The sequence below is a fragment of the Lactuca saligna genome, chromosome 4, assembly GCF_052625555.1.
Source record: "Lactuca saligna cultivar CGN05327 chromosome 4, ASM5262555v1, whole genome shotgun sequence".
Taxonomy (NCBI): Eukaryota; Viridiplantae; Streptophyta; class Magnoliopsida; order Asterales; family Asteraceae; genus Lactuca; species Lactuca saligna.
Window position 1 is genome coordinate 164,154,626 of NC_136420.1, and position 22,284 is coordinate 164,176,909.

At 37.5% G+C, this 22,284-nt stretch overlaps 1 protein-coding gene and 1 non-coding gene across 2 annotated transcripts; both read left to right on the forward strand.

The window, feature by feature from the left end:
• Positions 1–216: 216 nt before the first annotated feature.
• On the forward strand, positions 217–4,356 carry LOC145043033 (protein NRT1/ PTR FAMILY 4.6-like). The gene is made up of 5 exons (XM_078991570.1): positions 217–321; positions 416–521; positions 605–822; positions 2,047–2,487; positions 3,201–4,356. The coding sequence occupies exons 1-5, from the start codon at positions 244–246 to the stop codon at positions 4,167–4,169; spliced, it is 1,812 nt and encodes a 603-aa protein (XP_078847696.1). The 5' UTR covers positions 217–243; the 3' UTR covers positions 4,170–4,356.
• A 939-nt stretch (positions 4,357–5,295) lies between these two features.
• TRNAA-AGC (transfer RNA alanine (anticodon AGC)) lies at positions 5,296–5,368 on the forward strand. Its single transcript has one exon. It is a non-coding gene; the product is annotated as a tRNA-Ala (tRNA).
• Positions 5,369–22,284: the final 16,916 nt, after the last annotated feature.

Consider the following 22,284-nt stretch of genomic DNA (forward strand, 5'->3'; position numbering starts at 1 on the left):
CACCATAGTTCCACTACGAGTAGTTTACAATAAAAAAATATATATACATAAGTGGCTGAAACTTCTTCTAATTTTAGAAGGGTCGAGGTTTCGTTTTCGCAAAAAATAAATAAATAAAAGAGTGGTAGACCTAAATGCTCCATACCAATTGGTTAAAACATTAGAGGATGAAGTCACTTTCAAGGTGTCTAGACCATTCCAGGTGGGGTTAAACTCCCTTTATTGTCATATAAATAGCATGCCATGCATCATTCCCTCTTTGCATTAAAGAATCATAACTTTATAGAAAGGAAGATCATCTCAAGTTTTCATAGCAATATGGTATCTCCAATTTACTTATGTTTAAAAAGAAAACCTCTTCCACATTCTACATTTTTTTTCTTATAACGTTTATTGTTTTATGCTTCTCTTTAAGGACCAAGAATGCCAAATCAGCAAATCTAGCATGTATGTCAATTGGAGAAACAAACCGGCTATAGAAGGCCAACACGGTGGCCTACTTGCAGCTTCTTTTGTCTTAGGTAAGTCGTTTTATGTATATATGTATGTATGTATGTATGTATGTATTGATTTGTTCTGATTTTGTGTTTGTTAAAATATATAGTTGTGGAGGTATTGGAGAATCTAGCATATCTGGCGAATGCGAGCAATCTTGTACTATATTTGTCGAAATTCATGCATTATACACCATCAAGTTCTTCAAACATTGTTAGCAATTTCATGGGGACAGCGTTCCTCCTTGCTCTCCTTGGTGGATTTTTAGCCGATGCTTTCTTCACCACTTATTGCATTTATCTTATAAGTGCTATAATTGAACTCGCGGTAAGAACTTTAAGATAGAAAGATTATTTAGTCATATTTTTACTTGACACTTGCATCAATAATTAAACTAGTTAGATCTAGTAAATTTTGAAGAAAAATCATCGGGATGCTTTCGGATCTTCAAAAACTCTAGATGTTGTTTGACATAAACTTCTTTTATTACCAAAGTATTCGCAAAATATAGCTTCTAGCTTAGCAATATAGGCAAAGGTCTCATCATAGATGATCCCTTCTGTTTGTTTGAAAACCTTGTGCAACTAGTCTTTTGCCTTATTCCTTATCATATCTCCATCTTCATCTATTTTATTCGTGAAACACCCATAATTAAAAACCAATGACTATCCATTCTGTAATCAATCTTGCCTTGTTTCTTATTACAATCCATTTTCATCCATTTTATTCGTAAATACCTGTAATAAAAACTAAAGGGTGGAATGATTACAAAGTTTAAACTAACTATCTATATTCATGGCATCCTTTTTCCAATTCCCATAATAAAAGGGAATTGGGAATAGGACATTCTATCATTTTTGCATATGCTTCATAATCATAATTGGATCGTATTCTAATGCTTAACTTTCAAGAATGAACTGTGCATGACTTCATGCTGATGCAAGCGATATTAAGTGCTAGGAGTTAAACAAAGAATACCTCTCTCAACCTGAATCCTAATGACATCTTAAAGTTTTGTTTTTATTCTATTTACTTAATGTGACGAATATGCCCTTATCACATGTGTGGTCCATGCACATATATACGTATAAGAGAAGAAAAAATTAAATTGAAAAGTATTCATGTGTACACTAGTATCTTCCAATAAAATTTGTCATGGCATGAACGTTTATGGTCTCATCCATGCAATGTAACCATAAATTATAGTTTTCTTCATGCACATATATTCCTCAATTCATAAAGAATAGAATAAAATACAAAAATGTCCATGTACTTTCTGAATTTTACGGTGTTCCCTCGAAAATTAAAAACATTTTTCATTTCTCGTCACTCTTCCAAAGTTTCTCGTCAATTTTGATCTTTATTTCAAGGTTTCATTATCAAACCTTGAAATAAGGATCAGAAATTGAAAAAAGATGTCAAATTTGGATTAAGCATTGTAAAATGTAAAAATCTTTACATATCAATTTTTTTAAAGTTGGGATCTTTTATTATAGTTTCTTAGAGCCATGTACAAGTTGAATTCATTGACTAAATTTGACTATTAAACAGGGACTTCTAATACTCACCATGCAAGCCCGTTCAAGTTCTTTGAAACCAGAAAGTTGTTTATCAGCAAACAGGAATACAAAGTGCCAAGAAACAGAAGGTGGTAAGGAGGCAGTTTTGTTCATTGGCCTTTATTTGGTGGCATTGGGTGTTGGGGGGATAAAAGGGTCCCTTCCACCTCATGGGGCTGAGCAATTTGATGAAGAAACCATTCAAGGAAGAAAAAAAAGATCGTCTTTTTTCAATTACTATGTTTTTTGTCTCGCTTGTGGTGCACTCATTGCAGTGACATTTGCTGTGTGGATTGAAGATAATAAAGGATGGCAATGGGGTTTTGGTATTTCCACTTTCGCAATTCTGATATCGATTCCCATTTTTCTACTTGGTTCCATGGTTTACAGGATTAAACTTCCGAATGGAAGTCCTATTACAACTATATTTAAGGTAGTTTCTTGATCTCTTTAATTAAACGAGTTGAGATATAGACTTGTTACATAGAATAAATAAATAGTACTTACACTTGTTACACTTGTCCAATAAGTTGCAAACCAAAATTACATTTTTCAAAGTTAAAAAGAAAAATACAAGTAAGAGTTTACTTTCTAAATTTCTAACTTTTAATTTAACTTTCATCTTTTTGGGAAGAATCCCAAATGGTAACATATTCTAACATTTTAGGGTCTTGTTTCCTTGGTTTTCAATTTTATAAGAATAAATAATGTATACAATATTTTAGCTCACTTTATACTTTAAATAAAACATTTATTATTGGAACACAAACTTCTCGATTATCTAATTTTATATGATAATTTATCGTTTTCCATTAAAAAAAATAAGGAATGTTTCATTTATTTGAACAGAATATAAAATATTTGGAACTTTTCTATTTAAAAAATAAAAATTAAGATTAAACCAGAAACTAACCCAAAATACTATTTTCCTAAAAAAATATACATTTTGGTATCATGTTAGAAATTCCAACTCTAACCTAAACTTATTTAAATAGACTCTTTACTCAAATAGATTGAAAATCTGAATCTAACCTAATAATTTTGAGTTCGGACGATTTTTCTGCCTCTAATTTATTCTATAGTCTACACTACCTACTTGGCACTTACTGGATAACTCGCAGAACTAAATTTCTATGTTTACACCAGGTACTTGCTGCTGCAATCTTCAACAATTATTTACCCAAAAACGGCAGAAATGCAGTAGTTAACACAAACATATCCCCCACATCAAATTCAAACCAAAGAAAAGAAGAGATAACAGAAGATCTAAGCTTCCTCAATAGCGCAATTACCAATAACTCTAATCTTCCAAGATTTTCAGTCACTACAAAACAAGTAGAAGAAGTCAAAATCGTCCTAAAAATCTTCCCTGTATTCATTTCCACCATAATGCTAAACTGTTGCCTAGCTCAACTATCCACCTTTTCAGTCCAACAAGCCGCCACCATGGACACACGAATCGGCTCCTTAATTATCCCACCGGCTTCCCTTCCTGTATTCCCTGTCATCTTCATCATGATACTAGCACCCATGTATAACCATGTCATCATCCCATTCGCAAGAAAGATAACCAAATCCGAAATGGGTATCACTCATTTACAACGAATAGGGACAGGGTTATTTTTGTCGATTATGGCAATGGCAGTTGCAGCTTTAGTGGAAAAGAAACGAAAAAAAGTCGCGTTTCAAGAAACCCTAATCAACTCAACCCAACCTCTACCCATTACATTCCTTTGGGTTTCTTTACAATATTTGTTTCTTGGGTCGGCGGACCTTTTTAGTTTAGCTGGCATGATGGATTTCTTTTTTAGTGAGGCACCATTTAGCATGAGATCTTTGGCAACTTCTCTTTCGTGGGCTTCATTGGCTATGGGGTATTATCTTAGTTCTGTGCTTGTTGCGATTGTGAATAATGTCACGGGTACCTTTCGTCATACGCCTTGGCTCTATGGAAGTAACTTAAATCATTATCATCTTGAAAGATTTTATTGGTTGATGTGTGCGCTAAGTGGGGTAAACTTTGTTGTATATCTCATATGGGCGAAATCTTATAAGTATGGAGCGAAAATGGGTTCAAATGAGACACAAATGTTGTGTAAGTCATCGGGAGTTTGATAATGTAAGGGAAAATTAGCATATAATCTATAGATGATTACCTATGCATGGTATTATTACATGCATGTTACTTAGCATGAGTTGATGAGAGTATGTTGTATGATCATTAGAATGGAGTCATGCATGGTATTACTACATGTGTTACTTAGCATTAGTTAATCTTGAATACATGAGATATATTTGTATATGATCTTTGTGCACTTTAAATCACATTACGTTGCTAAATGAGTTAAAAAAGAATCAGAAAATAAGATCTGAATGAGTCAACTTCAAGTCACAATAATCACTTTGGATGTATATCCAAAGACATGATTTTGGAAAAAGCAAGAAAAAGGAAAGAGCTAGAAGGATTTTGTTAAATCATGTCTAATCATGTTCAATATGTGGCTCTAATTACATGGTGGAGCAATATGAAGTGATAGCACTTGAAGCCTAATCATATCTAAATTAGTGAAAGTATCTTCTAAAAGCATTTGAATTTCCATTTGTGGAATGGATAATTAAGAAGATTAACTTTTTCACAATAGCTATAAAAGCATCACATCAAACTACCATACCATAAATCATTGACAACTTACATTAAATTGAACGATTAAAGTCTAGAAGATAATAACAGATAACAAAGTGGTCCAATACTCGATGGAAAGCCAAAGAGTCATCATCAATCCTCAAATCTTGATAGTATTTCAATTTTGACATAAATTAAGGATGTGATTTTTAACAGATTCACTCGATCTCTATATCATCATTGTTGTCTGTACTTTGGATGTACGCTGGTGTTTTAATTGTACAAACATTTAAAGCATAGAAATACAAGAAACTGTGAATCAAACCTATCATTTAAGGGAAAGCCACTGCATGTGATGATACGTTTTATAATCAACTACTACAATCTATAAATGAAAATTGAGTTCAACAAATGGTAGTAAAAAATCAACAGAAACTTTACTTACAAATAAGAGGTTCAGAAAACGAAAAACATACTTGAGATAGAGAGTTGATTGCTTGACGATTGACGAGATTAAAATTGGATGATGAAGGAGGAAGAAAATAGAGCAGCATTTGATCAAACCTGAATGGAATCGAAAGATCGATTTGTAAACTATATGTTGGAAAGCGTTCAAAGGGGGATGTAGCTCAGATGGTAGAGCGCTCGCTTAGCATGCGAGAGGTACGGGGATCAATACCCCACATCTCCATTTTGGTTTTTAAAATCTTAATAATATTGATAAAAGAGAATAACAAGCTATTTAATTCTTACTTTTCATATATCTCGATATGTTCTAGATGCATGTCAAGGTTTAAATTAATAAGATTATCTTAAAATAGCTTTAAGTTTTAGTGTTTAACACTTTTCAACATGTTATTTTATTTGTTAACCATATTTTTATTTAGCGATGAGCATAGGCGAGTATCCGTTTTATTTTGAAAGAAGTGAACTTGCGGTTTCTAGAAAGTTAGAATCGGAAACGAAATCGCTCTAGACAATTCTTAAAAGTTTGGAACTAGACTCAGAACCGACAGTTCCGGTTCTGTGAGCAGGGAACCCGGTTACATTAATTTTGTTAACCTGTATCGATAAATGCGCAATTTAGTTCGATCCAAATTGAATCGATTCGGGCCAAAAACAGACAAATCACACCAATATCTTCTAAACCAATCTAAGCAACACACATGTTCTATATCTCTATTCTTAATAAAACAGACAAATCACATGTTCTATATCTCTATTCTTAATAAAAAAGACTCTTTAAACCGCCACATATCACTCTTTTAGACCTCCATGATGCCAGGTATCGTTATTATAAACCATCGTTAAATATTTTTCCCGCTGAAAATTTTTGACTTGCTCTGCTCTATTCGATTTTAATAATCTTGCAACTAATTAATCCCAAAAAATCAGGAACAAATTTATTTATTTCTTTTCTAAATCTTATTCCTAAAAATACTTCTGTTTGTCTTCAAGTTTTCTTTCAACGATGGTTGTGGTTACCACATTGTATTTGATCACGTTCATATGGGAGGTTGAAGATGGCGTTCTACGATTTTAGATCAGAAATCATTTTACTTTATCTTTTAGTTCTATTCTTTACCGACGGTTTAGGAAACTGGTTTTTAAGAGGAAGATTTGCAACCGTGAAGAGTTGAAGAGATTTCTAGGTCCATTCTACCGAGTACAATCATGTGTGATGGTTCTGTAGGCAATTGATCTATATATTTGTTTTCATAATGTGTTGAGATGATTTGTTTCAAAGTTTGTTTCCTCCATCCAGAAGGAATTCGGATTCACCTAAGTCACCACCATTGCATTTTTGCAGGTTCGATCTTTCTTTAATTTATCTATTTTGTTCCAAAGTTTTGGGAACTGGGATTTAAACTTTTGAAAATTCATCTGTTTATGGGATTTTAGGTGGTGAGTTCGTTCATTCTTACTGCTTACATTTATTTAGTTAGTTTTATGTCTATGTAAATTTTCTATAAATTAAGTTCGTAGATTAACTATCTGATGAAATGTCTAAATAAGGTGTTAAGTTCGTAGATTAATGGTTTTACAAATGCATGGTTTTTTCATGTTGTTTTAATGATATAACAAATTTTCTAAAAATACTAAAAGGTTATCATGGTTCTTATCAAGTAAACTAAACAATATTCTAATACACATTCAAGGAAAAGGAAAACCATAATATAGTAAGATATAATATTAAAAGTGTATACAAATGTCACTACTAGCATTTTAGCTAGGAAATTCTATTCCTGTGTAACCATTCAACTATTGTAAAACATATACTCTAAGTAAATCTCACTCAATGCTCATGTAGATTCACCATTTATGATCATCAAAGAGACCGAAGCCATAAGAACCATGGTTTAAGTCCATATTGGTCTAGGAAATATCTTATTGGGCCTAATGGACCAATGAGCATCCAATTCAACCATTTTGGGCTTGGAAACCCTATATGTAGTCTAACTGGACCCACTTCCATAAAACTTACCATTTTGGGCCATTTTGGATCCAAAATAAATTAGTTTACCCTTAATGGGCCTTATTGGGCCATTAATGAATTAAATTGCCCTAATGGACCATAAACTTCCTTTTTCTTTCAAAATGGGACGTGAGCTAACTAATGAGCCCATTGGATAGAAACGTGATCATTAGGCCCCAAGATCTCGAGTAAAGGTGAGTCGAGGCCCAAACTACTCCACTCTTTTTCTTTGGTCCAAAAATCTCGGCCCATCATTATAAAGAATTGAAAAATGAAGTGGATAGGGGAGTTGACTTTGGAGGTGCGACCTCTATAATGTTCAACATATATTAATGCAAGGACTCTGATATTCCTATGCAAGTCACTTCATTATCTCTCTCCCCTCTCTTCTTATACTCTCGACCGAGAGCCACAACACACACACACAAACTCCTTCAAACATCTTCGTTAATCACTCTTAAACATTCTTCTCTTTCTTCCTCCAAAATATCAAAATTTGTTTGTGTTTGAAGAGGATTTTCACAAGAATATCATCATTTCTAGGTACGTTTGTACATATCCAATATTATATAACTCTTTTCTCATGTTAGATCACTTCTCCTAAACATTTTTGGTGATCATACTTGTAGAAAACCCCCATAAGCTCGAGATCTACATCAAAGGTGTGCTAAGACCAAAAATCTCTTCCACTTCTTCTTCAAAAACCGAAACATCAAGCAAAGGTGAGTTCATACCCCCTTGTTTTCGGTTTTCATATGATTTTTGGGGGAGAATGCAAGTAAAATGTGTAGATCAATGTGTTATATGCATGTCTTGTGAGATTTCTTAGCTTATTTGGTAAAAATATGTTAGATCTTAGTAAATCTCGAAAGTTTAAGTAATATTGAGAAAATATCTATGAACTATGACATTATATACATCACATTTTAAAGCCAAAAGTGATTACATGTTTAAGACACCTTAGAGTTTACGGTTGTAAACTCCATTTTATGGCCGTAAACTCCAAACTCTTGGAGTTTTGAGACTTAAGTGTTGAACATTTAACTCGATAGTATACTTCCTATAATTACTTATGATGTATTCAAGATTAAAACACCAAAACTGACTCCAAAAGTGCTAAAAGTTAGCAGAAGTAAGTTTGACTTTGATTGAATGTAGGGTTTGTTATAAGATAGAAATTTCGAGTTGTCACATCATCCCCCCGTTAGAGGGAATTTTGTCCCGAAATTAGAGTTTAAGCAAATAAGTAGTTACAAATAACTAAGTAAAAAGATGAGAATATTTCAATTTCATTTGATCCTCGCGCTCCGAAGTGAATTTAGGTCCTCGCTTGGCGTTCCAGCGAACCTTCACTATCGGGATACAACTTTGTTTCGTTTTCTTGACCTCTCGGTCCATGATCGCTACAGGTTCTTCCACGAAGTTGAGGCTCTCATTGATCTCGATCTCATCGAGCGGGATTACAAGAGTCTCGTCAGATAGGCACTTTTTCAAGTTCAAGACATGGAAAGTAGAATGTACGTAACTGAGTTCACGTAGTAGATTAAGTTTGTAAGCTACAGGGCCGATTTTGGCGAGAATCTCGAAAGGTCCTACGTATCTTGTATTTAGATTTCCACACTTTCTGAAGCATATCAAACCCTTCCAGGTTAAGACTTTCAAAAGAACATGGTTTCCCACCTGGAATTCCAACGGTTTCTTTCTCTTGTCTGCATAGCTTTTCTGTCGGTCTTTAGAGGCCTTCAATCATTCACGAATCTGAATGATCTTCTCTATCGTTTCCCGAATGATCTTCGGACCTGTGAGAGTGTTTTCAGGAACTCATCCTTTAGCTAACTGGGCGTCACCCACATCAGCCCAGGATAGAAGGGATTTGCACTTTTGGTTTGTAGAGGGCTTCAAATGGAGCAGCCTTTATACTCGTGTGATAACTATTGTTGTAGGAAAACTCGACAAGGGGTAAATGAGTCTCCCATGCCTTCCCAAAGTCGATCACACAGGCTCTCAACATATCTTCCAAGGTTTGGATAGTTCTCTCACTTTTTCCCTCGATTTGTGGATGGTAGGCTGTACTCATATCCAGCCTCGTTCCTAGGGAACTTTGTAGCGACTATCAGAACCTCGAAGTGAATCTACTATCTCTATCGGAGATAATGGATATGGGAACACCATGAAGTCGTACGATTTCACTAATGTATATTTTTGTAAGCTTCTTTATTTTTTTTCAGTCTCTTTGATTGGTAGGAAATGTGCGGATTTTGTCAATCTATCGACGATGACCCAAATGGTATCAAGTCCACCCGTTTTCTTGGGCAACTTGGTTATGAAATCCATAGTAATACGTTCCTATTTCCACTCTAGTATCTTCGGTTGTTGTAGTAATCATGAGGGTTTCTGGTACTCGACCATAACCTTAGCGTAAGTAAGGCGTTTACTTACGAAGGTAGCAATCTCTGATTTCATGTTAGGCCACCAGTTTCACTTTTTAAGATCCAGATACATTTTATTTGAACCTGGGTGGACGGATATCTAGTGTTGTGTGCTTTGGTCATGACCAAGTCTTTGAAGCCACCATGTTTCGGTGTCCAGATCCGATCCATGAGATATAAGGCTCCACCACCCTTTATTTCTAAGTTTTTATCCATCCCTCTCAGGGATTCACTCGCCACATTTTCAGGTTTCAAGGATTCAAGTTGAGCCTCCTTAATTTGTGTGGACAGGTGTGAACGGATAGACATAGTTAGAGATTTTACCCTCACACCAGAGTATTCTTTCCGACTCAGCGCGTCAGCTACTACATTGGCCTTGCCTGGGTGATAACGAATTTCACATTTGTAGTCATTGAGTAGCTTGACCCACCATCGTTGTCTCATGTTGAGCTCCTTTTGATCGAATATGTGTTGAAGGCTCTTGTGGTCTATGAAGATAGTGCTTTTCGTATAGTACAAATAGTGTCTTCAGATCTTCAGAGCAAACACAACTGCTCCTAACTCAAGATCATGTTTGGTGTAGTTGACCTCGTGTGTCTTCAGCTGTCTTGAGGCATACGCAATGACCTTACCTCTTTGCATTAGAGCACAACCAAGCCCTTGATTCGATACATCGCAGTCGACAACGAAGTCTTCTATTCCTTCTGGGAGGGATAGTATCGGTGCGGTGCATAAGGCTCGTTCCAGCGTTTAGAATGCCTTCTCTTGTTTCTCTTCCCAGACAAAATCCATGCCTTTCTTGGTCAGTGTAGTAAGCGGCTTAGCGATGCTAGAGAAGTTTTGTATGAACCTGCGATAGTAGCCAGCGAGACCTAGAAATTAATGAATTTCTATAGGTATCTTCGGTGCTGACTAGTTCTCAATGGTCTTGATTTTTGAAGGGTCCACGTGAATTCCCTCTTCACTAAAAACGTGACCCAAGAACTCGACTCTTCGAATCCAAAACTCACAGTTAGAGAACTTCGCATAGAGCTTCTCCGATCGTAACGTTTCAAAGGCTCTTCGTAAGTGTTAACTATGTTCCTCCTTACTTCGGGAGTAGATAAGTATGTCATCTATGAAGACGACAATGAACTAATCCATGTAAGGATGGGACACCTTATTCATTAGATCCATGAATACAACTGGTGCAATGGTTAATCCGAATGGCATCACTACAAACTCGTAGTGTCCATAACGAGTTCGGAAGGCTGTCTTGGGGACATCCTCCTCTAACACTAGTAGCTGGTGATACCTGGATCTTAGATCTATCTTCGAGAAGTAGTTTTCTCCCTGAAGTTGATCAAACAAGTCGTCAATACGCAGTAGAGGATAAATATTTTTTATAGTAAGTTTGTTCAATTCTCTATAGTCAATACACATACGGAATGATCTATCTTTCTTCTTCACAAGCAAGATCGGTGCTCCCCATGGTGAGAAGCTTGGCCTAATGAATCTCATCCTGAGAAGTTCGTTAAGCTGACTGGAAAGTTCCTACATCTCTGCTGGTGCCAGACGATAAGGCGATTTGGCTACTGGGGTAGCCCCTGGAACTAAGTCGATTCTGAACTTGACTTGATGTTATGGTGGTAACCCTGGTAGTTCTTCTGGAAAGATGTCCTTTCCGTACTTCTGGAATGTTCTTAATCTCTTTCACTTCTTGGCTCGTATCGATGACATGCGCAAGGAATGCATGATATTCCTTTCGCAAGCACTTCTGAGCTTGAATACACAACATGATGTGAAGATTCGTACTTGATTTGTCGTCATAGATAACGAGGGATTCGTTGTTAGGGAGGTTAAGTCAAGCTGCTTTCTTAAAGCACATGATGTCGGTGCGAAAAAGACTCAACCAATCCATGTCGATTATGACGTCAAAACTTTTAATTTGGACCGGCATGTGGTTGATTAGGAAAGAATGACCATCTCGAGTTAAAGTACAACCTATGTATATGCAGTTAGTACTTTTTGTTTTCCTGTTTGCCATTTCTACAGTGAATGATTCCTCTAGTGCACATGGTTTTTGTTTAAGTAAGTGTGCAAATTTCTGATTTACGAAACTTTTCTCTGCTCGACTATCGAAGAGTATGCATGCATATGAATTATCAAGGAGAAACATAGCAGCAACTATCATAGGATCAGCTACTGCTTCGTCGTGGCCTATAGCCAAAACTCTTCCCACTCTGCCATCATTTCCTGCCTTCGGGCAGTCTCTCTTGAAATGACCAACCTCACCACAACCATATCAAGCTTGGCCTACACCACCAGCAGGTACTTGGTTAATCGGTTGGGATGGTGACTAACATAATCGAGCGGTATACCCTTTCCTGTTGCAGTTACAACACACCATCTCTCGGCAATTTCCGTTATGGTGAAAATTGCACTTGCTACACTTAGGGACATTACCAGCATAAGGCTTAGCTGGTAAGGGATTAGCAGGGACAACAGGAGGTATAGTAGCAACATTAATTGTAACTAGTTTTTGTTTCTTTGAGGATTCTTGCGAAGACCCTCTTTTCCTCTTGTTCCAACCCTTCTTCTTCTTCTTTTTGTTGTTTCCCTTTTGTTGTTCGGGCGTAGTAAACTTTAAGTTATGCTAGTTTCCGTGGTCAATAATAGATTGTGCCAGTTCTTTGGCGCCATCAAGAGTAACAGGCCTTGATGCTAACACACTTGATTGAATCTGGGATGACAGTCCCCAAATATATCTCTCTATTTTCTTGCTCTCAAGAGCAACCATATCCGGGAAAAGAATTGCCAGATCACAGAATCTATTAGTATAGGTTGATACGTCAAAACTAACCATTTCAAGGCCCTAGGGTTCCTTCTCTAGTTTTTGAATGTCCCCTCGTGGACAGTACTCTCACATCATCATGGCTTTTAAGTTCTCCTAGCTTATCGAATTTGCCACTATTAGAGTCAGTGACTTAAGGTGGCCATTCCACCAAGTTAAAGCCCTATCAGAAAAGGTACAAGTAGCAAACTTGACCTTGTTGTTCTCTGGGCAGAAGCAGATTTCAAAGATTGCTTCTGTCTTTTCTATCCACTGCCTTAATATCATAACCCCTCCAGTTCCATTGAAATTTCTAGGTTTGGCATTTGTAAAATCTTTGTAGGTGTACTCCCGGGAGTGCCCATGACTCTCGCCATCAGTTGAAAGAGTTGCACCAATTCCCGATTCACTAGTTGACAGGAGTATTAATGGGTGACATGGCAGCCGCTACAGCCGCCGTGACATCTGCTTGGTGATGGGTGTTGAGCATTCTAACAATTCCTAAGTGTACATGCAACCCTAATAACCTTGGATCTATGTTTGTCTAATTATCATGCAAAGTTGAATTCCAAGGCTATATTCCTATCTAGCATACATGGGGAACAATTTTAACTTGAATGATAGGTAGAATAACTTACCTTGTTGTTGCTTGTGTTCCTTGAAACCTTATGAGCCTAGCACCCCAAGTGTGATGCCTCAAATGCTTCACACAACACCAAATGCTCTTGGAAAAACTTATGAGAGAATACACACTTCTTGAAATCGGCCAAGCCCTCTTGTTTCCTTAGTGTAGCCGATTTTGGTGGAGAATGAGATCCTTATATCGTGTTGACACAATCTAGGGTTACACCATGTAAACCCTAATGTGTCATGACTCTTCATTTCCATGACCCATGGGTTTGTAACTCCCATGGAGCATCCTATGGGTGGAACCCAACTTGATAATCCATGGAGCCTCTTAGCCCACTATATAAGATATGGATGATTTACATAATCAACCCATATATTTAATTAGTTATCTTTTTATCACTTAATTAATTCTAAATTAATTCTTGATCAAACTAATGAAATAATATTATTAATATATTAGAACTTATAATATATTAATAATCTCCAAGTGTTATTTCTCTCATTTAGTCTATCCAATTGCATGGTGCCATGCAACCCAAATGGACCATGTCGGGTCGGGTCAAGTACATACCAGAAATAGTTATGGACTTAGACACCTTATCCAACAGTCTCCCACTTGGATAAGTCTAATAACTATTACTGCAAGTATGACTTCCGGAACCGATCGGCAATCGTAGCTCTTTTCAAGGTTTCTCGGAACTGAGAAGATGATGGTACGCCATTTAAGATAAGTGATCATATAATCCTCTGTTCTAGATATAAGTCGGAAAAATACATGGAACAATGTCTTACTTATTGTCCAACAGTTTGTTTCCCGATTTCCGATTTGTTTGACAAAGAACTTAATTGAACACATCAACTTAGTTCTGACCGGGCCCGGTACATGGGTCAAAAGAAAATCATCGAGGGGCCCAGATATCAGCTTCTAATCCAAGAAGGAACAGATAAACTTCAACTCATATGTTTGTTCTACCACTCATTGAATTACACACAAGAGCACGATTTATAACATCGAGTTACCAATGCGTTTTCGTACAATCAATGCATAACCAACTTGTAAGTAACAAATCATATCTCTAGGTTTGAAGACTTATATGATATTACCGTCTCACGATCACTCGAGATAGAACTCCTTGAAGTGATTCCAGTGAGCGTGGGTTGAGTCCAATGCTCAGAACTTATGAGCACCCATGATTGTTGTAGCCTTGTCTAACACCTTAGACCTCTGCAACCAATCATGACAGTCTTTATTCATAGCTACTTCCGACATATGACCGACTGTGGAGGTTTGAATAATATGTTATACCAAAAATAATTATTCTGGAAGTCAAAACATGCAAAAGAAATATAGTAAACGATTGACAAGAGATAGCAACACTTTACTCATAAATAAAACACCTTTTATTCAGCATCTAAATGTCAATTTCACTTTACAAATTTCGAGGTTATCTAACTACTAAATCTAATATCATCCTTCATCCCTATGGTCCGAGCATGCTGGAGATGCTTAACCCGAGTCAGTCCCTACATGAGGGGATCTGCAGGGTTCTCATTTGACGATACCCTCTTTTCCACGAGGAGTCCTTCTTCTATTCGATGTCTAATAAAATGGTATTTTCTGTCGATGTGTCTGGATCTCCCGTGATCCCTTGGTTCCTTGGCTAAGCCAACAGCGCTTTCACTATCACAGAAAATTTCCATTGGCTCTTTAATAGCTTGTACAACTCCAAGGTATCCGATGAAGTTCTTTAGCCATATAGCCTCCTTTGCCGCCTCGCTCGCTGCAATATACTCTGATTCACAAGTAGAATCTGCCACTGTTTCTTGCTTGGAACTCTTCCAAGAAATTGCTCCTCCATTTAGGGTAAAGACCCAGCCTGACTGAGAGCGGAAATTATCCCTATCAGTCTGGAAGCTAGCATCACTATACCCTACAACTCTCAAGTCATCACTCCCACCGAGGGTAAGGACCCAGTCCTTAGTCCTTCGTAGGTACTTGAGAATATTCTTTACCGCAGTCCAGTGTGCCTTGCCAGGGTTCCCCTGAAACCTGTTAACCATGCTCAGGGCAAAGGCTACATCAGGTCGAGTACATGTCATAGCATACATGATCGACCCTACAGCCGAAGCATAAGGTATTCGACTCATTTCTGCTATCTCAGCCTCAGTGCTAGGGCTTTGTGTCTTACTCAATTTGGCGTTACTCTGGATGGGTAACTCTCCTTTCTTGGAGTCCTGCATGCTGAATCTTTTCAGCACCTTATCCAAGTAGGTACTCTGACTAAGTCCAATTAGTCTTTTACTCCGATCTCTCAAGATCCTTATCCCTAAAATATAGGCAGCTTCACCAAGGTCCTTCATAGCGAAACACATCCCAAGCCAAGACTTTACTTTCTGCAGGGTTGGAATGTCGTTTCCTATGAGTAGTATGTCATCCACATACAATACCAAAAAGCTAACTATACTCCCACTAGCCTTGACATACACACAAGATTCATCTTCACTACAGGAAAAGCCAAATTCCTTGACCTTTTCATCAAAGCAAAGATTCCATCTGCGAGGTGCTTGCTTTAATCCATAGATGGATTTCTCAAGCTTACACACTCTATTAGGGTACTCGTTGCTGACAAAACCCTCTGGCTAACTCATGTAAACATCTTCAACCAACATTCCATTAAGGAAAGCGGTTTTGACATCCATTTGCCAAATTTCATAGTCATGAAATGCGGCTATGGCTAACAGAACCCGAATAGACTTAATCTTGGCTACCGGAGAATAGGTCTCATCATAATCCACTCCAGGAATTTGAGAGAAGCCCTTTGCAACCAGTCTAGCCTTATAAGTGTGTACTTTACCATCCATGTCGGTCTTCTTCTTGAAGACCCATTTGCACCCCACCGTCTTACGACCTGGTACATTTTCAACCAAGTTCCAAACTTGATTGTCATACATGGATTGTATCTCGCTATCCATAGCCTCTTTCCATTTAGCAGACTCGGTGCCTGCCATGGCTTCCTCGTAGCTGTTAGGGTCATCTTGACTTACTAGTGTCCCATCACTAATAAGTGTCTCACCTTCTGCAGTAATATGGAATCCATAGTAATGCTCAGGTGCACTCTTAACTCTTGTGGAACGTCTCTGAGGTACAGATTCATCAATTGGCTCAACAGGAGTTTCCTCCTCAAGTTGAGGGATAGAGTTTGAAGTTCCTTCACCACTTAACTCTTGAATTTCTTCAAGAACAATTTGCCTCCCACTGTCTCCTTGGCTTATAAACTCTCTTTCTCGAAAGACTCCTCTTCTTGCTACAAAGACCACATTGTCACTAGGTCTGTAGAAGAGGTAACCAAAGGATTGCTGTGGGTAGCCGATGAAAATACACCTCTCGCTTCGAGGTTCGAGCTTATCATGAGTCTCGCGTTTCACGGAAGCCTCGCAACCCCAAATCTTGATGTGGTCTAGTTTAGGTACTTTACCGGTCCACATATCGTGAGGAGTTTTGGCAACTTTCTTTGTAGGGACTAGATTAAGGATATGGGCAGCAGTCTCTAAGGCATACCCCCAGAATGAGATTGGTAGCGAAGCTCGACTCATCATGGAACGAACCATGTCCAAGAAGGTTCGATTACGCCTCTCAGCCACACCATTCAACTGCGGTGTCCTGGGAGGTGTCAATTGTGAGACAATCCCACATTCCCTTAGATAGTCGAGGAACTCTGAACTAAGATACTCACCACCTCGATCGGATCGAAGCATCTTAATGTTCCTGCCCAATTGATTCTCGAATTCCTGTTTAAATTCCTTAAACTTCTCGAAAGTCTCTGACTTATGCTTGATTAAGTAGACATATCCATATCTACTGTAATCATCAGTAAAAGTCAAATAATAACGATTAGCATCCCTTGTGGCATGTTTGAATGGTCCACACACATCCGTGTGTATAAGGTCCAACAAACCTTCACCCCTTTCACACAAGCCTGTGAAGGGTGACTTTGTCATTTTTCCAAGTAAGCATGATTCGTAACTATCATCTGACTTTAGGTCAAACGATTCCAAGACTCCATCCTTTTGGAGTTGGCCTATGCGTTTCTTGCTTATATGTCGAAGACGACAATGCCATAATGATGCTTTATCCAAGTTATTATTATTAGGATAATCAATACACAAAACATTATTTCCTGAGTTATCTACAACAGATACAGCTTCATACACACCATCACAAGGTAATGCTTTAAAATAAAGAACATTATTAAAGAAAGCATTAATCGAACCAACTTCATTATCAAATGAAAAGGTGAAACCTTGTTTGTACAATGCATGAAAGGAAATAATATTTCTTGCCATTTCTGGCGAATAACAACATTTATTCAAATCTAAATTTAACCCACTACTTAGTGATAAAGTATAAACTCCAATCTTGGTGATAGGTGTAACTTTCCTATTCCCCATGATTAAGTTTATTCTTCCTTGCTCCACATTCTCAGTTCTTCCTAGTCCTTGCAAGTCACAACAAATGTGAATACCACAACCGGTATCAAGGACCCAAGATTTCGAATGGGGTGAGTTATTAGAAATGATAGTGTAAATACCTGCATGGTTGAGGTTAACTTTCCCATCCTTCACATCTTGCTGGTATTTTGGGCAGTTCCGCTTCCAATGTGATTTTTCATGGCAATAGAAGCATTCAGCCTCTTTTGGGTCAGAAGAAGGAGTGACAAAACCTTTCTTGGTTCCACTTGAAGAAGAGCCATCAAGGGTCCTAACCTTGGTACCCTTCGAAGAACTCTTTCTCTTCTTCCCTCGACTTTTCCCGATTGCCAAAACCGGAGTGGAGTTTGGAGTAGGAGTGTTAACAACCGACTTCCCCTTAAGACCTGATTATGCGGTCTTGAGAAGTCCCTGAAGTTTGCTGAGTGTGACCTCTTCCTTATTCATGTGATATGTCATGCGGAATTGATCATAGCACGATGGTAAGGAGCGCAGAATTATATCTATTGCAAGCTCCTCAGGGAAGTTCACATTAAGCTTCAGCAATCGATCCACATACCTTTGCATTTTCTACATGTGGCTCGTGACGGAATCCCCGTCCTTCATCATGGTTGTTATCATGGAGCAGATGATTTCGTACCTCTCTTGTCGTGCACTCTGATGGTATCTTTCCATCAAATCTTGGTGCATTTCATAAGGGTAGAAATCCTCATAGGACTTTTGGAGTTCTGTTGTCATTGTGGCCATCATGATGCATGCTACTTTCGTAGCATCCCTTTCATGTGCCTGAAAGTCAGCGATCTCCTGAGGAGTTGTAGTGTTCTCATCAATCTCCTTAAGCTCCTTGTCGAGGACATAATCTTTGTCCTCGTAGCGGGTAATCATCCTGATGTTTTTGATCCACTCATTGAAGTTGGATCCATCAAAAGTGACTTTCCCACACAAGCTCATAAGAGTAAAGGAGCCATTAGGATTCGAGCCAGAAGCAGCATTGTTTGAAGACACCTGATGGAAGAGGACAAGATTAGTTTAGATATTAGGATAGTCCTTAATAAAACACCCAAATGTAATATTAAGGCTAGGATCCAATCACAATATATTATAACTTAGAAGAGGTATGCCGTAATCCAAGCTATAACATATTTGAAAGGTAGGTGAATGACGATTCACCAATTTCCACCAAGAAAACCGAAATATTAGATATTAGGTTTTATGATTGGTTCTTAGAAATTCCTAGATTCTTTGAGATTCAATGAACTTTTCAAACGCATGTTTCAATCTCGAGTGTGCCCTCCAAGTTTTGTGACTGGGATACCGAGGATCACAAAACGAGGTGTGAAGTAACCATGCAAATCACTTGGTACCCTTAAAGTTTATCACTCAATCGATGTGTCGGTAAACCACACATGCTCCACCAATACTATAATAAACCTTAAGTCACCCTTTACCTACCTTGTTAAGTCCAAGTTAGTGTGCCGGTTAACCACACACGCTCCACCAACGACTTAGACAAAGTGTAAAGTGTAATTTCATGGATTAGCACCTTATTCACATTTTTCCTAAAGTAACTAAGACTGAGAATTTAATAAATCATTTAGTTACTTTATAATATTCATCATACTTTGAATGAGAATTTATAAGTCCTTGTCTTACCCGTTCGGCTAACGACCCTCCACCAGTCAAGCAAGCGGTGGGTGAGAGTAGACACCCATTAAGTCACCATTTTATAGGCAACAACCTTATACCCACCTTATAGACCGGCTTCGTGAATAAGGCGTACTAGCGGTAAGACGATATATATATATATATATATATATATATATATATATATATATATATATATATATATATATATATATATATATATATATATATATATATATATATAATTATTAAATCATCATAATATAAGTATAAGGGTTGAATTTTAACTTTTAAAATTCTAGGGGTTGGAACTAAAGTTTTAACTTAACTTTACTTGTTCCAAAATATGAGGGCAAGTTTTGTAACTTTCAAAACTTTTCATTTCTTGTAACTTATGAGTTTAATAGAGTAATAAAATGAAGACTCTTCATTTTCTAACTCGTGTGTTCTTTTAATGGTTTTAATTCAAGTGTGACTCTTGGTTTTCCATAACTTGAGGACAAGTTATGAACTCCATTAAAACACATTATGATCAAGAATTAATCTACCACATAGGTTACAAATAATTCCTATGATCATCTAAAACATCATAAGAACAAGAACATGAATATGAACACATTCATAAATCAAAATTACACTTAAAACTTTGTAATTTTGATAACTAGTTGTTGTAAATGAATTAGAAAGAACATTACACCATCAAAACAAGTTTTCAAGTTCCAAAACAGTTTAGGGTAATGTTTCTAGTCCATTTCCAGCAACTAAAGTCGAAATTCTGCAATCTTTCGACCCTACTCGGCGAGTGCATGAACTTACTCGCCGAGTTGGTTGAAGATACACGTGAACTCGACGAGTCCCCCCCATGGACTCGACGAGTCCATTCGTAGACAGCAAGATTTTCGACTTTTTTTCAACTTTTAAGCACAAATAAAAAAACAAACAAACTTGGGCTCTGAAACCACTGATGGGTTTTGAGCATTCTAACACTTCCTAAGTGTACATGCAACCCTAATAACCTTGGATCTATGTTTGTCTAATTATCATGAAAAGTTGAATTCCAAGGCTATATTCCTATCTAGCATACATGGGGAACAATTTTAACTTGAATGATAGATAGAATAACTTACCTTGTTGTTGCTTGTGTTCCTTGAAACCTTATGAGCCTAGCACCCCAAGTGTGATGCCTCAAATGCTTCACACAACACCAAATGCTCTTGGAAAAACTTATGAGAGAATACACACTTCTTGAAATCGGCCAAGCCCTCTTGTTTCCTTAGTGTAGCCGATTTTGGTGGAGAATGAGATCCTTATATAGTGTTGACACATCTAGGGTTACACCATGTAAACCCTAATGTGTCATGACTCTTCATTTCCATGACGCATGGGTTTGTAACTCCCATGGAGCATCCATGGAGCATCCTATGGGTGGAACCCAACTTGATAATCCATGGAGCCTCTTAGCCCACTATACAAGATATGGATGATTTACATAATCAACCCATATATTTAATTAGTTATCTTTTGATCACTTAATTAATTCTAAATTAATTCTTGATCAAACAAATCAAATAATATTATTAATATATTAGAACTTATAATATATTAATAATCTCCAAGTGTTATTTCTCTCATTTAGTCTATCCAATTGCATGGTGCCATGCAACCCAAATGGACCATGCCGGGTCGGGTCAAGTACATACCAGAAATAGTTATGGACTTAGACACCTTATCCAACACTTGGAACATAGCAGCGTCGAACTAAGGAGGTGGTGGCGGTGGTGGTGGTATCGGTGCTTCGTTAATATTGTTACGTCTTGGATTTCTGTGAGGAGGCCTCTTTTAACTTCAAGTTTAAAAGATAAAAACAATGATAAGAATCCAATGGTACAGAAATGAAAGTGTCTTGAGAACTAAGTCACCATGGTTCGATAGCAAATGAGGGTATGCTTTCTGAATAGATAAATGAGAGTATTTGAATAACGGTTCTCACACGTGATTTGGTGACTACCAATTATATTGATATTCAACATGTAACGAGTTTGAAAACAAATGACCTATGAACAGGTCTTACATCATATCAAAAGTAGGGAAATTTTGACCGAGTTACAACCTAACAAGACTTAACAAATTCAAAGTCTTAACATAGTTAGGAAATTGAACTAGAGTCATTACATAACTAATTTATATCCAAAAAGGGAAGTCGTGTAGGTTCTATCTACGATGAGAACCACTAGAATGAGTCCTTGAATCGGACAGACGACGTTCCATGTCTTTCATGTGTCTGTTAGACACCTCCTGCCGAGCTTGAAGTTCCCTAACTTCAGCTTGGGATGCGGTTAGCTGCTGCTACAGAACCTCATTGGTTCTCCTAGTCCTCTCCATATCCACTTCGAGTTGGCGAATGTGGACAGTGTTAACGTTAGAGTTGGCATCGATTTCCAAGACTCGGTCAATGGCTGCTCGGCATTTCGAGCAATCATGCGGACAATAATCGGCAGGACTCAGTCAGCCGAGCCTGATTCGCTAAGATTGTAAAAGCTTCGGTCTCCATTGAAGGGTATGGGCTGAAACTGCTGATCACTCCATCGAGTTTGTCACCACAAGGGTGTGGGACCTTGAAATGAAAGTCAGGGTTGAGATTTGGGTTCTGGTTCAGAGTCAGAACCATCCGAAATGCCTTCTGCGAGGTGATCATCGAAAGGAATTGGATGGTCATCTTCTGGCTCTTCATTTAGCCATCCAACATTGCCCAGATTTGGGAAGTACGAGTCTCTAGGGATATGGAATCCAGCCATGATATATATGCGAGAAGTAGGGGTAAAAGAATATGTTAATAGACGTACTAACTAAGATAATTATAAGATGATCTTTATCAGTTACTCCAACATTTGTGTAGTGCATATCAGTCATATGTTACCAAAATAGGATAGACCTTCGAATAAGTGACTCTAACTCTAAGTCCACAACCAAACAAGGAACAGGAAGTAAAGTAAAGATCACAGATTCTGATTCTATGGCACCCTAGTAACATATAACCGTAGTGTAGCCACTCAACAACTATTGATATACTAATAAGGACCCGTTTAGTTCTCAAATAAGAAATTATAGTAACACAAAATACTCCTATA

What these genes read in the sequence shown, in the direction of transcription:
- LOC145043033 (XM_078991570.1), top strand. Translation starts at nt 244, where the DNA reads ATGCATCATTCCCTCTTTGCATTAAAGAATCATAACTTTATAGAAAGG. An exon ending in CAAGTTTTCATAGCAATATG is followed by an intron (nt 322 to 415) that starts GTATCTCCAATT and finishes CTTCTCTTTAAG; the next exon opens with GACCAAGAATGCCAAATCAG. An exon ending in GTGCTATAATTGAACTCGCG is followed by an intron (nt 823 to 2,046) that starts GTAAGAACTTTA and finishes ACTATTAAACAG; the next exon opens with GGACTTCTAATACTCACCAT.